Source organism: Mycteria americana, chromosome 5 (genome assembly GCF_035582795.1).
Source record: "Mycteria americana isolate JAX WOST 10 ecotype Jacksonville Zoo and Gardens chromosome 5, USCA_MyAme_1.0, whole genome shotgun sequence".
NCBI lineage: Eukaryota > Metazoa > Chordata > Aves > Ciconiiformes > Ciconiidae > Mycteria > Mycteria americana.
This window is the reverse complement of record NC_134369.1, coordinates 20,802,041-20,819,076: the sequence shown is the minus strand read 5'-3', so window position 1 is coordinate 20,819,076 and position 17,036 is coordinate 20,802,041. Positions and strand designations below refer to the sequence as shown.

General features: G+C 48.3%; 1 protein-coding gene across 3 annotated transcripts in view; it reads right to left on the bottom strand.

Moving 5' to 3' along the window:
* Positions 1-2,676: 2,676 nt before the first annotated feature.
* The window catches only part of SLC25A22 (solute carrier family 25 member 22), a 52,820-nt gene continuing 38,460 nt past the window's right edge, over positions 2,677-17,036 (bottom strand). For all 3 annotated transcript variants that reach the window (XM_075502405.1, XM_075502406.1, XM_075502407.1), the window contains exons 6-10: positions 9,450-9,568; positions 7,618-7,789; positions 6,648-6,802; positions 5,696-5,771; positions 2,677-4,795 (exon numbers count right to left, since the gene is read on the bottom strand). In XM_075502405.1, the coding sequence (XP_075358520.1) occupies positions 4,642-4,795; positions 5,696-5,771; positions 6,648-6,802; positions 7,618-7,789; positions 9,450-9,568 (676 nt within the window). In that variant the 3' untranslated portion in view covers positions 2,677-4,641. The remainder of the gene's footprint in view (positions 4,796-5,695; positions 5,772-6,647; positions 6,803-7,617; positions 7,790-9,449; positions 9,569-17,036) is intronic.

Genomic DNA, 17,036 nt, shown 5'->3' with positions numbered 1-17,036 from the left:
TTAATCCTTCTTTTTTCAGGCTGCCTTGGTGTCCACCCTAAGGGCATGCTATAAAATAATCTAAAAATAGAAGCAAAACCCAGGAGGGCAGTGGGCGCTGGCCGCACTCCCCGTGTCCAGGAACAGGTTTTCCCAGTGCTCCCTTTTCCCATAAATCTGGGGTGCTCCCGTGGGCCTGGCCCTGCTCCTGGCACCACACCTGCTCCCAGCTTCTCAGGTTGAACATCCGCAGAGGCAGGTGTTGGAGCACCCGACTGCCCTCGGAGAGGGCCCGGGAGCCGCTGGCACATGCTTTCTGTGCCTCGCAGCTGCCTCGGTGGGATCTGGGGACTGCTCAGGCATCACGAGCATCTCCGGTGCTGCTGTCCAGCATGGTGGAACTGCAGTTTTATGCAAAAAAAGAAGGGGAAAAAAGGAGGAAAATCAGCCCTGGGGTCATGCATCAGCCCCATGTGTGTGTTTCAGGGGCAGCACCACCCTTGCAAAGGGATGAACCCTGTGGGGTCCCCACCAGCCATGCCAGGCCCCGAAAGCGAGGTGGGGAGTGAGTGGAAGTAGGAGCAGGGTCCCAGTGGCTGGTGCATGGCAGCAGTGCATTCCCCACCCCAAGAAAGGGGAAGCGGCACCTAGCCAGGGTTGCAGCTGGTTTCCAGTAACACAGGTCCTGAGCACGGCCACCCATGATAGAAAATGGTCATCCTGTGCCTTGGACCATTGTGGTGCAGGTTATATAGATTTTTGCATTAAATTAGAGGAAAATTAGTGAAGAACCACATGCAGCCCAAGTGCTTGCCCTTGTTTGTCTTCCTTGAGCCCATTTGAGCTCTGCAGGGAGTGGTAAAACAGACCAAAAAACCCTGAGATTTGTAGGAGTTTTACAAATTTATTACCCAAGGACTAGAATAGTGGTCATCAGGACTGAAGCACAGGATTTTAGCCTCTTTCCCCCTATGCTTCTTGCTTTCAAGGAAATTTCCCCTTCTTTCCAGGAACTTCTCCCTACTGCTTACTAGGAACTCCTGCATAGTTTTCCAGGACATTCCCCTTTGTTTTCCAGGAAATTTCTCCCTTGCTTCCTAAGAAATCTCACTATCACTTTGTAGGAAGTTCCTCCATTGCTTTCCAGGAAATTTCCCTGTTACTTTGCAGGGTATTTCCTGCCCATTGCTTTCCAGGAAATTCCTCTCTTGCTTCCTGGGAAATTTCCTTGTTACTTTCTAGAGTCCTCCATTGCTTTCTAGGAATCTCCTCTCTGCTTTACAGGACTTCTATTGCATTCCAGGAAATTTCCCGATGACTATTGCTCCCTGGGAAGCAAGAAATTATTTCCCAAGAAATTTCATTCTTCCTGTCCAGGAAATTTCCCTTTTGATTTCCAGCAATTCCTCCTTTGCTTTCAGGGAAATTTCCCCTCTAGGAAATATCACTGTTACTTTCTTAAGAAACATCGCTTTTGCTTTTCAGGAATTTCCCTGGTATTTGAGGAAATTTCCTCCTTGCTTTCTAAGAATTTTCCTCCTTTGATTTCTAGGCTATCCCCCCTATGGCCTTCTAGGAAGTTCCCCCATTGTTTTTTACAAATTTCCAGAATAGTTTCCTGCTTTGCTTTTGAGGAATTCCTCCTAGTGCTTTCTAGGAAATTCCTACATTGTCTTGCAGTAAATTTCCCCTTCATTTTCCAGGATATTTTACTGTAGCTTTCTAGGATGGTTTCCCTTTGCTTTCCAGGAATTCCCCTGTTGGTTTTCAGGAAATTTCCCTTTTGCTTTGTAGGAAGTTTCCCCCAAGGCTTTAGTAAATTTCCTCATTGCTTTCCAGGAAATTTCACCAGCCAAAACCAACCCACCCGCCTGAACCCATGACAGGGGCATATGGCACTTCCACCAAAACATATTTAAGGGCAGTAAACACCACAAACCCCAAACAAACTGGAGCCACCAGAGCCATGGTCAGGGCAGGAGCAAGGGCCAGGGGTGACATGGGACAAGGTATGACTGAAAAGGGCCCTATGCCAGGGGGACCAGGTAGGACGCACAAGGAGTTGACCCCATGCTACCTGTTGTCCCCTGCGACAAGTGGCACGCGCAGGGAAGGGGGCAGAGGTGTGTTTCTCTAAGTGTATTTACTTTTATTCCTTAATAGTGCAATCAATGCTTAGAGGTTTCTGTTAATTGGTGATTAATTAAGTTGATGGGAATTCTCCCATTTTAAACTCTTATTTTTTCGGCCAGTAGCACCCTGCCTGGGGGGCTCCTGTGGGGCCCCAGTCACTAGCCCCTGCCACCTCCCACTGCCCTCCTGACTCCAGGGACATGTCCAAGCAGCTAAAAATCAGCCCCATCCAGGTCACCAGCTGCAACATGGTGGAAGAAGAGCTGGAGATTTCGGAAGGAAGAGTCAGTTTTACAAAGAGGTTTTTAAAAGCATCCAAAAGGACAAGGAGAGCTTTCCCTGAACCTCAGCCCTTCACTGCACTGAACTGTCCTCCAAATGTAACCCCATGATACAAACCTGCAGCCCACGCACCCCCCTGTAGCTGCAAGGCAGCCAGCTTCAGGGGGCAATCCTTGCAGGCAGGAAGGCAAGAAGAAACCCCACTACTTTTATCAGCAAGATTTCTTTCGATGACCCGCCTTGTAAATCACAAAGCAGCAAGGAACGGGGCACCTTAAAAAAAAAAAAAAAAAAACCAAACTCTCTCTTTTAATCCACCCAAGGGAAATCCAGAGCAAGAGCAGCATCACAGCACTATACACAGCACAGACATCTATCATCATCTTTGCACAGATTCCTTCCCAGATACACAGAGAAGTCATTAAGAAAAAAAGAAAAATAAAGAAAATTATTCACATATGCAAAGTGACAAGTAACAAATGAGCCACAGAACAACTTTTTCGAAGAGAAAAAGGATGCATCAAGGAAGAAGGCCCTCGACATACACGTTTTGCAAAAACCAAACAGAGGTGGTTTTCTTTTAAACATTAAAAACAGGGAATTTTTTTTTTTTTTAATTTAAATATATATTTGAAACACAGACACCAGAACAAAGTGAAAAGAAGAAGGAATGAAAAGTTAATTTGATCAGTTTAATTTAAACACCAAAGTCAGGTGGATTGCACCAAATGGAATAAATAATGGAGAAGATCACGCTGGATTGGTAGATCTTGCACTGAAGATAATTGAAACTAGAATTCATCACACAGCCCAAGAGAGTACTGAACGAGGAAGTCCTCTGACAAGTGATGTTAGCAGTGTCCCTTGACAGAGGGGGTTGTAGGTGTGGATTTCCCCCTGCTACCCAACAATGATCACCACCCCAGAAGCAAGTGAGATGATGAGTTTTTGTGATACAGAGGACTCGACCCTGTAGTCACGTACGTGCAAACAGCTCCTCACTCAGGGTGCGGGAACCCTTTGCCTCTTTGACACCAGCTGGCTCCAAACACACCCAAAGTCAAACATCAAAGCACAACTAGACCTCATGTTTTCACCTTGCAAGGTGAGCACACAGGTGCAGTGTTTCTAGCATGGCTCCCCAAGGTTGAGCACCAGAGAAGCAGAGCAGCTGCCTCCTTTCAGGCAGCTAGAGCCAGGCTGGGGGGGGGGCAGGCAGGAAATCAGCTAATCTACACCTGTGGCCACCACTTTATCACTCCGGGGGCAGGCAGGCTGAAGGAATGTAAGTGGTTTCTTGTTGTTTTGTTTTTCCCTCCCCACAACCCCTGCATTAAAAACAAACAAACCAACCAACCAACCCAAAACAAAACAAAACAAAAAAAACCTGAACAAAAATAACTTGATCCCAAGCTCCTCTCCCTCCTCTGCCTGTAGCCAAGCAGTGAAGCACCTTCGAACATTTGTGTGATCCCACAGACATGTTTCCCTACAGAGCAGACACCTCATCTCTGCACCTCACCTGGATGTGCCCGTGACACCTAGTTAGGAGGGACACCCCTTTGCTTTAAAACAAAAATAATTATAAAATCAATAGTAACGTCCCCTTTCCCTTCCTCTGATCTCCAAGAAGTTCATCTAAGTCCTACTCGTTTTTGAGAAAGGGAGAAGGGTGAAGGTTTCCAGGCCAAGGAACTTGCCAGATCCAGCATCCCTCCCGCCATGCCTCTGGCAGCGATGAGATGAGCCCTCTTTGTGCAGTGCCCGCTCTCAACCCGGGGCCAGCAGAGCTGAGGAGGGGCTGAGGGGACACAGCTGCCCCTCCAGCTCCTCCTCAGATAGCTGGCAACTCAGGAAGAAAGAGGGGGACTGGGGTGGACGAGGGTTCAGGTTATTTCTTTCCCATCCCTCTTCCTCCCCAAGGCTGGGAGGAGACTTCTGGGTCTGCGAGCCCAGTCTGTGCTTACCAGTGTCCTTAAGAATGACAATTTAAAAACAAAAAAAAAAGGAAAGAAAAAAAATGCATAATTAGGTATTGTCCATGGAAGGAGCGGGAGGGGACAGGTTCCAGACCGAGACAGAAAAGGGACTCCCTCCCTGCATTTGCTCATCTGGAGACCATGTCCCCTCGGCATCCCTGCGCAAACCCTTTGTGCTGTTGCTCTGATACTAATTGACACAGACGACGAACACGGGGATGAATTCGGTGTGGCAGAGGGCAGGAGGGCACACGCAGGGGTGCCAGGGCTAGGCCCGGTGCTTGGGGAGCATATCCAGCAGGAACTCTGCAATGCCGATGAAGTAGACAACTTGTGCAATGCCGAAGAGAGGAGCAATGACCAGGGCTCGGCAGTACGCTCCTTTCAGGAAGGCCATGGGCCCTTCCTTCTGCCAGATCTTCCTGGGGAGAGATGGCACAGACAGATAAGCGTCCATCCCACTCCTCCACCATGCCAGGACAGCCTCTGGCCATTCCCTGGCTTTCTGCCTCCCTCCAGAGACTGCTGGCACCTGGCACTGCCTCCACAGCAGATCATCCACCATCCCCACATGTTCTGCAAATGGCCATGCAGAAACATGCCCCATCCCTATGTCTGGCCAGGAGCAGGAGCGTCTGCCTGGGTCTGGACGTACAGCTAAGACAACCCCGTGCTTGCATCCAAGAGGTCCCCCTGTTCAAAAGTTGGGGCCAGCTCCACCCGCAGTATGGGACACAGCCAGATGGCGAGAGACTCTGGCTACAACAGCAATACAGAAGCACAGTGCTTGTGATTTGAAACTCCCTTCATGTTTTGAAGCAGCCAGACCACAGTTTAGCAAAGGGTCAGAGGAGAGTGTGGCTGGGGACAGCCCAGCCAGACAGTGCTCCTGCAGCTGCTGTTCAGAGCAGTCCCAGGAGGGATACAAGACTTAATGCTGTAGGATTTTCAGACAACAGGGTCTTGGGAGAGACAGCCACAGCACTGCCTCCCTTCGCAGAAATAAAATCTCAGTGTTATGACTGTTGAGGTTTTAACTGAAGCATTTAAATATAAATGCTATATTTACTTTGCTCAAAATAGGAAGAAGTTCTCTTTTATATACCTATATATATGAACAGTATATATCTGGTCATATATCTATATATCTATCCATATAGATAGATAAAAGCACAGGTTCAGAGGGAACCTGAAACAGAGAAGCTGCTGGTTGGGTCTAGAAGCTGCACTGACTGCCTGCCAGCAGGCAGCAGCAGATGCTATACACCTGATGTGGTGGCCTGCATTTGCTGTACACCTGATGTGGTGGCAAGGAGTCTTACTTGGTGCAGTCCAGGATTCCTGAGTAGGTGTCCTCGTTCACTCCTCTCTGCAAGGACTGCAGCCGTGTTTTGATCACTGGGGAGAAAGAGAGAAGAGAGACAGTGGTGAGCCCTGGGAATGTAGCATGCTTTTCAGCAGGCAAGAACCACACTGAGTCTTTGAAACACAGTCAAAACAAGATCACCAAGAACACAGACCATTTTCACATATTTATCAGCAAAACAGGGGAAAACAAACCCATTCATTTACAAATAGATAAAAGAAAAACACAGCCACTCAAAAACCAACCCCCTCCCCTCACTGTGACCAAGGTTTCCAAGGCTGACTTAAGCTTTAAATGCTTCCAAATTCAGATATCTTTCTGCAAAGCAGGGACTCAGCTCCTTCTGAAAGAAGTATCTAAAATATACAGTGCTGCTCTTACATTCCTTCACACCTTGGAGTGGGTGGGAGAGAGGAGCTACTTGTTGGGAGAGGAGCTACTTTCTGGTGTTTTTCACAACAAAGAAACTGAGGTGATATTTAAGGCAGATGCTGTGGAGTAGGACAAAAGGCCACAGATCTGAGGCTCCCCCTGGTTGCCCATGACCGTATGCACGTAAATGATCTGCACACTATCACTCCACATGGAAATGTGCCTTTTCAGGGGCATGTTCGCAGCCATTCCTGTGAAGAATGACTGAAATGAATGACACCCTCTTTCTGACTTACCTAGTGAGTACTGCAAACCTCTGTGTAAGCTGTGGCCAAAAGGTATAGCTCAGCAGAAGGAAACATCATCTGAGCTGGAGGCAGCTCAGAGAGCAGAGCTCCCCTCCTGTACCTCCCTGTGTGGTGCTCATGCTGCAAAGAGGCTGGCACAGTCATGCTCCTCCTCACCTAGCCCACTCATGGGCCTTTGACTCCTGTCACTCGGCATCAGGCCACCAGCACAGGCTACTCAGGACTCACCATCACAAGGGTTGACAGCCACTGCAGCCGTACTGCCAGCCACACATCCGGAAAGGAAGGACACGTAGAATGGAGCCTTGACATTGGGGTCTTGCTGGCCCAGCTTGTTCAGGTTTGCAAACAGCGGGAAGTAAACGATGGAGAATGGGACATCCCTGCAGTGGGGAGGGAGGAAGGGGAAGAAAGAAGAACAAGGATGAGCAAAGTCAGAGCAGGACACCAACAAACTGAGCATCAAAGAAAGGGCTGCAAGCATCACATGTTGGCAGCACAGCCATGAGTGCAATGCAGACATCCCAGCTCTGCAATTGCAACGCAGACAGGAGCTGAAACTCAGCAGGGGCAAAACTGACTGCACAAAGGACAACAGACCCATGGGAGGCATGCAGCCCTGCAGAGTCAATGGCCTCCCCCTGATTTTTCAACACTCAAACCGAAGACCCCAGCATATTCAGAGGTCAATCGTTTTGTCCACTTTTGTCAGTTACAAGAGGTTCACATCCTGCCTCCCATCCCATGGGGCATTGCTTTAGCTCTGCCCTTGTTAAAGCTAGAGGAGAGTCACTCTTTGAAAGCCCAGGTAAGGAGTGTCAGAGAGGGCACCAGTTCTTGCATCCAACAGCTCCATGGGCCAGTATCCGTTTCACACTCTGGAGACTGAGGCTGACAGTTTTGCTTTGCTAGTTCACAAGGACTTCTCTACAGTGTTAAAATAGGGACCATGGGGGAGACAAAAACTTTCCACAGAAAGCAGCAGAATTAAGTATTCCAGGAATAAAAGGCAGACTCCCTCACTTCCCTGACCTTCACTTCTTTAACGCACAAAACCTGTGCATGGTAACCAAACCAAATCAAACCCACACACACTGAAGCCAACACCCCCTTTGCAGGCTCATCCCCTGGATGGCTGGTGCTTTACTTTCAAGACTGGGAACACCAGTGCCCTGCGCTCAAGCCCATGCCATCCTACCTTAGCAGCGTGGCTCCCAGGCCCTTGTAAAGTCCCGCGATGCCTTTGCTCCGCAGCAGCTCCCTTGTTATCTGCATTGCTGTGGTGCGCGTTTCCACCACTGGCTCCGCTGCCCCCGCCACAGAGGAAGAGGAGAGCTGGGCCTGCGCTGCCATCAGCTTCTTCTGTGCTGCTGGGGAGGAGCAGAGAGCGCACTGGTCTGCAAGATGCTCAACAGCAGTCTCTTGCTGCCCGGTGCCATGGGACAAGGAGGAAGAAGCAGATCTCCAGGTGTACCAAAACATGCAGACTAAGGCCAGCCAGGTGCCCTGCAAGCTTTTGCTCCCTGTCTGCCTATTTTCCTCAGCCTGAGGCAACCCAGCTTGTCCATCTCAGAGCTGGCTGCTGCCACACCAGAACGCTGTCCACTGCATTCTCCTACTGGCTGGTTTTACCTAAGCAGGAGGAGCCCATCATGCATGACCTCCGCGGTGCAGAGAAATTGAGTTGCCATGAGCAGGCAGATGATAAGGCAGATGATGGTACCTGCTTCCAGCTATGTCCCCGGGCCCCCGGTAGGAAAAATGAAAGATATTAACGGATGAGGGAGGTTCAATACTTCTGTTCTTTGCTTCCTTCCCTTGAAAGCAATTATTAACCTCGGGAGCTCCTCAGCTGCAGTAGGTACGCCACATTTATACACGCATTTCAAACTGATGCATTTCTGCTCTTTGGCCAGAAGATGGCGAGCACATCAACCTGTAGGCAATCCTCTGGCTGCCACCAGAACACCACATGTCTCTTGCCACACAGAGAACAGGCTGTTCACAGCAGAGAAAACCTCTTCTGAACCCTCAAACCATGGTTTAACTCCTTCAAACATTTTAAAATAATACGCACAAAGATGATAAGGTCTGCATTAAAAATAGCAAAGAGAGAAAAGGCACATCAAAGGAGAGGTTAAACGACAAATTGGCCCATTTTCCAGGAAGGGCCACAAATGTGGTATCTAACGGTGTCATGCAGGGCTCCTGGGGAACAGGGCCATGCCCCAGGCTGACCTCTGGAAGAGATTAAGGCGACAGCAAACAGCTCTTTTGCCCAGATCCTCCTCTGTGCTAGACTCTGGTCTCTGTTCTCACCAGAAACACCCCACAGTGTTTCAACCAAAAAGCTCGCACTCCCTTCCTACCTCTGCCTGCCAGCTCCTGCCCACAGCCCCAAGAGCCTGACTCCAAACCTCTTCCAAATCCAGCATGCTGGGAGAATTTTATTTACTGTTTCAGCCAAGACAACTGCTGCTTTTGTCAGGAGGGGAAAAAAAGAGAGAGTAAGAGGGGAGACAAGTCATTTGGAAAGGACACCTCCCCTTTGGAAGCTGTTAGGGAGGTGCTACAGGGAGGTAGAAGAGAGAGAATAGACACCAGAAAACATGGAGATGGAGGAAGCACCACAGGAAAAGCACTGGAGGATGCTAATCCCTTCTTGGGTGCACAGTAACAAACAAGTTTTAATCACTCACAAGCTGACCACCCAGTCATCTCTCCTGTCTCTCTCCATCCACGACCAGCATTTGCTATTTCACTTTCACAGCCTATCGCTGTGAGCAAAATATCATCACCTTTTGTAACTGCAAGGGCTTCTGCAAAGCCAGGTGAGCAAAGGGTGGAGGGGAAACAATCTCAGAAGAGGACGAGAAACTTCTGCTACAGCCTGAGATACCTCTGACTTGGGAGACCAGGGGGAAGGAAAGCGGTTTTCTCTGCTCATTCTCTCCCCCTTTGCCTTCACAGCCCAGTCCCAGCTCTTTCCCCCCTGCCTGCTCAGTGCACAGGGAAGAGAAGCCCACATACCAATTCGCCCTGCGTCCTGCAGCTGGATTTTGAGCATCTCCATGGGAGTGGTGACAATCACCTGGCAGGTACCTGCGCCGCAGCCTGCCAGCATCTCCCTCAGCAGCGTCAGCTTTTTCCTGCCCGAAGAAAAGAGACAAAGAGTCAGTTGGAGGAGGTGGTCTGGAGTAACACCAGGGTAGCTGGGTGCAGGGGCTCAGGGCACACCTCTGACCCTAGGGGTTACAGGAGAGGCAGCCCAGGGGACAGGGGAACCTGCTAGGCTTGACAGTTCAGCATAGCCCAGGCTTGGCATCTCTGCTGGCACCACCTGATCTGGAGGAAGAGACCTATTTTGGCCCCAGAAACAGAACATTCAGAAAAAGCCACAAGCCCAGCCAGAACTGCTCCAGATGGGAGCACACAACCCTCTCCATCCCCAGAGAGCTGTAGCTCTCTTCCAGCCCAGCATTGCCCCTGGTCAGGGCACAGCCTTCAGAAAGGCTATCGCTTCAGAGGGCAGCAGAGGACCTGAGCATTAAGGGGGATAAGCAGCTTTCCTTGTGCCAGCCTAGTCCTTTAAACACTGTCAACATCCCCACAAACAGAGACCACAGGGCAAGGAGCAAGGGGGGAAAATATCTGAGTTGCTGCTTTGGAGTTCTATGACAAAAGCAAAAGAAATAAACAGCGAACATGAAAGTCAGGGAGGCGAACTCCTTGTGGTTAGAAGCTTCTTCACCTCACCAGCTTTTCCAAACCTGAAAAAGTAGCCTTTGCACTAAACTCGTCCTGCCTGACGGACAAGAGATGGGATGGACCCCCAGCACCACAGCTTTGTGCATCCTACGCACTAGAGAGCAGGGATTATCAGCGACATGTTTTTGCCTAACAAAATGCAGCATTTCATAGCTCCCTCCACCCCAAAGCCATGAAACAGCCCAGCTAAGACTAAAAAGAGGAACTTAGGATGCAAATGCTCAGAAAGCCTCAATTTTCAGAAACTGAGGAGTTTTTGCCCTGTAAAAAAATCTCACCCCTTGCTACCAGAAAACACTGACTTGATTAAAAAAAAGTGCCTCTGATCTGCTCTTTTCTAAAAGAGTAAAAAAAAAAAGCATATATAAATCACACAGCCAGAGGGAAACAGCCTCCTCTTTTTTCTGTTTTAAATGCAAGTACTATTTTTACTCCCCCCAGGCCTGCTCCTGCAGCAATCCCTCATCTTAACCTAATCAAGGCGAGTCCCCACACTATGGCAAAAGCAGTCCCACAATGATATGCCCTGTTCCCTTGCAAAACCAAGCCACATTCCCTTACCGGGGATTACACACACAGAGCACAGCTGTGGCACTGTGGGCCAGCAAAGGAGTTTCAATGCCAACCCTAGAGGAAAGGGAGGGGAGATATGCCATAATCCTGCTGGCCCATCATGTCAGCCGTGCCAATTTCTCCACCTCTCAACTTCTCCAGGGAGGATATCGGAGCAGGGGATTAGAGGCACAGAGCCACAACAGAGATTACCAGTGACTAAATATAGAGCTCTCCTGTGAGGCTGAAGGGAGGAACATTTCAGTCCCCTTTCCAAATTCCCCCATAGATGAGAAACTGCAACACACAATCCCTCCTTCGGAGTTACCCACACAGGCGCTGAAGTGTGTGCAGCAAGCTTTCCTGGAGGTATGCAGGTACCAGGGTCTGCAAATCCAGAGGTCCTCTCTGGCACCGATACCTGGAGGTGGCCAACTTGTGCCTCTCGGGTGGCCTGAAGCACACTGCCAGTCTCTGCATGGCTCAATATAGTCAACAGCAAGGCTGTACAACCTCTAGCCCAGACGTGGGAGGAAACAAACTATCTAAAGGAGCTGGATGCCAGTCTCCCTGCATGGCACAGCAGAGCATCTCCCACTTTAGCAAGAGCCCTGGAGCATCCCTGGAGTACATGTCTCCTGGCTTTCATCCAGTGTGACCACTTCGATACCCAGTTCAAAAGATCAGGAAGATTTGCCTTACGTGTTCATCTGTGGACCATTATCCCAGCCAACAAAAGCCAGCCTGGCTTGATTGAACTCCATGAAACTATGCCAGTGTGACCCAGCGAAAGATTTATGTGCGTGGGTGTATTTCAGAGATGTAAAACAGGTACATCAAAAGCATCTAGAGCAAGGGCTTTCAGCTTTTGGTTTGCGTATCCTGGGAACTGGGGGGAGTCCAAGAAAAAAAAATAGCCTAAGATAAGCAAATCTTTTGTCAGAAGGTTTAAAATTTGCCATACAGGGGGTCAAACTTCCTTTGCAAAACCTCACCAGTCTGCACATAAAAGGAGTTTGAAAATGGTTCATCTCTAGATGACAAAGGAGTTGAAATATTTAAGGCACCACAAGCCTTATCCTCAGTGGTTTAAAAACTGGCACATCTCAACTACCTTCAAAAGCTGCAACACCAGCAAGGATCTGGTCCTACAAATGCAGAAACCATCTTTTATCACAGCAAGAGGATGTTAAATATAACATATAGACAATAGCCTCAAATTCTGCACTGGCAGAAATCAGTTGTTCCACTTTTTTAACTGACATGCAATTAATTAGTGACAAATCAACAATGTCAAATGGGAAGGGGAGAAGATTCATGCTCAATCTAAATTAGAGTTTCAAACCAGAGCCAAAAAAAAAGAAAGTCAAAAAGCAGGAACTAGAGGTTTATGGAGGGCTTTTCAAGAGCAATGAATCAGTCCAAATTCAGGATCTCTGAAAGCATTGGTATATTGATGTCACATGGGAGCAGAGTAGGATTTTTTTTCAAGTTTCTGAAAAATCTTGACTGTGTAGGAGTTGACTGTGCTTCAGGAGGGACCCAAACCAGCCATTCTGGAATAAAGATGACAAGATTTCCAAAGGCAGGAAATCTTTGACCTAAGGAAACACCCATACAAAGCCATTTTATTTGCTACCCAAGAGGCTACTGTCCCCAGCTTGGACATCATCTTCCTCACTCATAAAATAACCTCTACCCCAGTCTCCTAACCCAACAGATTGTAGAAAGCTCCCCAAGAGTTTCAAACCAGAGAGTTAGCTGCTTTCAAGCGATTTAAATAGTGAGTCTTTGATATGGATTAGGGGACCAACACACAGGAGTTCTTCAAAGAAAGGGCAACCTGTCTGCCACAGCCACACGGGGACATGCACACAAACTGCCAGTCAGTCCCTTCAACCCAACCCCTGATCTTCCAAGAGGGAAGAACAACCTATTGCAACAGCACTTCAGAAAAGCTGGAGCTATGATGCTGGGAAATGGAAACACAAGAAAGTTCCCATTACAAACTCCCTCCCACTCCTAGTGCCAGCTCAAAAATGCACCAGACAAGCAAAACAAAGCACTAATGTGGGACAGATCCACCCTAGTAACTGCTCGAAGTAATGCCACCAGATTAAATCTTGCTCTGGCAGACGTTACTGCAGGTATGGTACAATCTACATCTGGCCACAGAAGCTCTGCATTGCGTGTTTGGACTAAGTCAAGAGGATGGTGACTCTGTGCCTGCACCCATTACATCAGCTTTGCCCTGGTAGGAGATCCTGTGTTTTGTTCCAATATAAATGTCTGTGAGGTGAACAACAGGCAGGGCAACACATCTGGGCATGTTAAGCATGGACACAACCCGTGTTTTGTCTGAAGACATGCACCTGGAATGGAGACCAGGGCAATGTTCCTCTCATGGGTATATTCTGTGATTAAACAGCCCACCTCTAGCTCCCTCTAGATTAACAGTTGAAAGCGCATTTACTTTCTGGCTGACCTTTGATGTCTACAACTTCAACTCATTGTAATTCCCTGAGCCTCTGTGTGCTAAACAAGAGAGGCCCCCCCAGTAGCTATCCCTGAATAGGCACAGTGAGATTATTAGCTCTTAACTGTCTCTTCCTCTAGAGGAAGAGATTCCCCCACCTACAAGTCCCAGTGGGTTGGATGGGGGTTATCTACATTAAGGAAGTGGCTGGACAGCCAGTGGATAACTACAGGAGAGTTTGCCTTGGCCCACAGGGGTTCCTGCCCAAAGAAAGACCAAAGCACAGCATGTGCAAGGTGACATAGCAACTCAGCAGCAGGACTAGCAGCAGCATTCCTCCTTCCTAAATCAAAAGCCTCACTTTACAGCCTATCTATGCGCATTTTGAGGCTCAAGGATCAACCAGGCCATGCAATGGCTACTTATACAGATGCCACAGAACAGATGGTCCCAGCATTTTAGGAGAGCCTGGAAGAGGAGCAGATGAAGGAAGGAGCACTGGGGAGACATATCAGCTGGGAATGCAATGGAGAACAAGCTCTAGTCTCTCCACCTGCATTGGAGAGAAGGAAAAGTGCCTTGCTTGTCTCAGGATTACAGTTGGCTATTTCTATTCTCTGAGCAAAGCTACAAGGCAGGGGGAAGCAGAAAGGAAGAAAATTAGCTGGCATCAGCAAAGACACAGTTAACGCAATCGAGCTGGTCTTCCTAGGAATCTGAGCTGCTAGGTCAGCAGATTGCCAGCCTTTGCTCCAGAACAGCAAACAAAACGAAGGTCAAGATTAAAGAGGATGGGAGAGGTAAGGGAATAACACACCTTGAAGAAGAGCAGCAGGAAAATCATCCAGGGACAACAGATAGTTTTTATGAGCAAGAAATCACTTTTCTAAGAAGCCATGAGACACTTTTTCCGCAGCCAAGGTAGAGTATTTAACCAAGAACCTGAAAAGTTAACAACAAAACCTGGCAAACACATGCCAAACACAACAGCTGTCTGGCACTCAACACTTTGGAGAAAACATGAAACCTTGTAGGACATTTTAAAGGGACTGGTTTTTATGAAGTGCTTAACACCCAAATTCAAAGAGGACATAAAAAGTTGTAGGCAATACTTACATCTATCAAAGAGGCCTCGCACACTTGAGCACCCAAAAATCAACAACATACTTCCAATGCATGCTGGTGTATTACCAATTTAAATCGCTTTCTTAGCTTCATACCCAAGTGCTTCACACTCAAGTGCTTCACTTAGCCCTAGTGACTCCTCTTCTCACACCCTCTGCCCTGGACAACGAATCTGCTGCTATTTTAACAGCAGCTGTAAGATTATGGGTCTCAACACATCCAATTTCAGAAATCCAGAGGAAAAAAAAAAGAATATCTCATCTGTTTGAAAACTTCCAGCCTGAAGGTTGGAAGTTTCCCCTCTCTCTCGCATCCTGCCTTCCTCAGCCATGTGGGCCAGCCAGCACAGAGCGCCACAGGAACAAGGACCTGTCTGAAGACTCTTCTGTGGGTCACCTCTTCTACTACTTCTCCTAGGAACTGCAGATGCCCTCAGGCCAAAATCATCACAGGACAATGTTTGACCCTTATTGCCTTTCTCAATCAGGGTCATGGGGTGCCCTTCAGGTTTTTCAGTATCTTAGTCTTCCTCCTTTCCTCCATGGCATAGCAAGGGGGTTTCCAGCACTCACACAACTCACCCAGGCCTCCCTTGTTCCTAAATGACCAGGACAGCTTGGGAGGACCAACACAGTTTGGCTTCCTCATGAAACAAGAAGCTGTAGCAGTAGGCTGTCTTACCAGTCTCAACATCAAAATAGAAACAGGCAAAGAAGCAGAAGTCAAGTCCCCTAGCCTGTGAGCACACATCCTTCCTGCACCAAAAGGAGGGGAAAAGATTGTATGGGCAGGAGTGCCCCTGCAAGCTGGTCCCAGGGTGGAGACGGCTGCAGGAACAGACATCTCCAGACTCAAGGAGATGGGTGCAGCAACAAGGGCACAGCATCCCATGTGAGGTCCTGCTGTCCCGATACTCTACCTCCAGCAGCATCCAAGAGCACGGCCAGAGAAAAGGGAGTCTAGCACAAACCTGCAGTGATACATCCGCAAAATACTCTTCCAGCAATTTGCAGCCAGGAGCTTCCTATGCCACAGTTGTTGTTTTCAGTCTGGCCTTTTGAAAACAGGCTTTATGCCACCTTTTTTCCTAGCAGTTTAAAAGCAAGTTCATTTCAACACTAAGCTTTTCAAAGGATTAAAAAAAAAATAAAAAAATTACTGCACACTAAAAGTTGTTGTGTAACTTGAGTCTATTTTGGGTCATGCTGGATTTGCCACACTCTCTGGTGCACAGATGCTTCTTTCACTTGCACATGGAGGACACAGTCAGCATATTTTAATCAGAAAATACTGATAGAACATGCACATTTTATCAGACAAGGATATTCAATTCATGCAACACATTTCAAGCAAGACAAGTGCTAGAAGTTTAGCAACAAAGGCATTCAATGTTAAACAGGTCTAGAAGACTTTTGCAGCTCTAAGTCAGAAAAGCACCAGAGCATCCTTTGGGATGCTGGCCTATGTGCTGGTCTAGCACGGCATACTGTGAACATATAGCAGATAGTCTGGCTTGTGCAAAAAGGACTTTGGTGGAGCTGAACCAAGATCTTGGTGGCTCACCATGAAAAAACAGCCCCCAGCCTTACACTGAGCCTAACTCCCTCAGCTGCACTTTACACCATATAACGCCTTGATTGTTGCAATTACATATCCAGAAATGAAACCACATTGACATGCCAGGCAGCTTGAATATTCACCTTTCTAACCCCGGGCTATTTTGTTGTTCATACCTAGGCTTTGACTGCAATGTGAAATAGGTGGCCCAGCCTCGCGATGTGCTAGAAGTTATGTACCCTGTTTTGCCCTGTGCAGGAGGAGAGGTGTTTGGATTCCAGCACTGCTAACGCTGCCCTGTCTTACAAAGACAACTGGGGAAGAGGGGACAGAAGCATCTCAAGGGAGAAACCTGCAGACTGCAAACAGCTTGGAAAGAGGGAGCAAGAGCAAGGCAAACCCTTGGGGGACACACAGCTTCGTGACTCAATGAAATGGCCCCTCACCGTCACTCCTATTTGCCACACGTGCTACACATGGGAAAAGATCTTGTGAACTGCCAAAGGCAAGGTAGCATGCAACAACTCCAGCATGGCCAGGCACAACCCCTCCGGCAGGTTACATACTCCATCCCCAGGCCTGGAATCATCCTAGCATGGAGCAAAAGGATCCCATGATAAGCAGCTGCCCTGCGGTTTCTAAGGGCTCCCATCCTCACTCGTAATGTCATGGCCTTTTCCATCACCCCCTCCTCCCCACGCACTAAGCAAGGTCACAGCATGCACACATAAGACCTTCCAGCTAGATCCCAGGTTCATAGCCTACAGCCACAGCCAACCTGCAAGGCATTTTCTTTCCCATCACATCTTGGAGTGACATTTCTAGTTAGAAACACCTTAAACCATCTATCACAGCAGTATCAAGGCTCTGCCTCTCTGTCCAGCTCATGCTGGCTATCCTCACAAGCAGAGCTGACCAGATTTCATTCATCCAAGCCACCCATGGTGGTTGAATGACATGAGTGACCCCAACACCACACGCTGCCTAACTCTTGTCACCCAACTGTGGCCCAACCTTTCTTTTATCTAAAGGCGTTAAAAATGCTTCATGTCGAGACACAAAGGCTCCCCACTACCTGAGTGGTATCACGCTCCTGCTCCAGGTCACTGTGCTGCCAGTCCCATCAGTGCATATGTTTT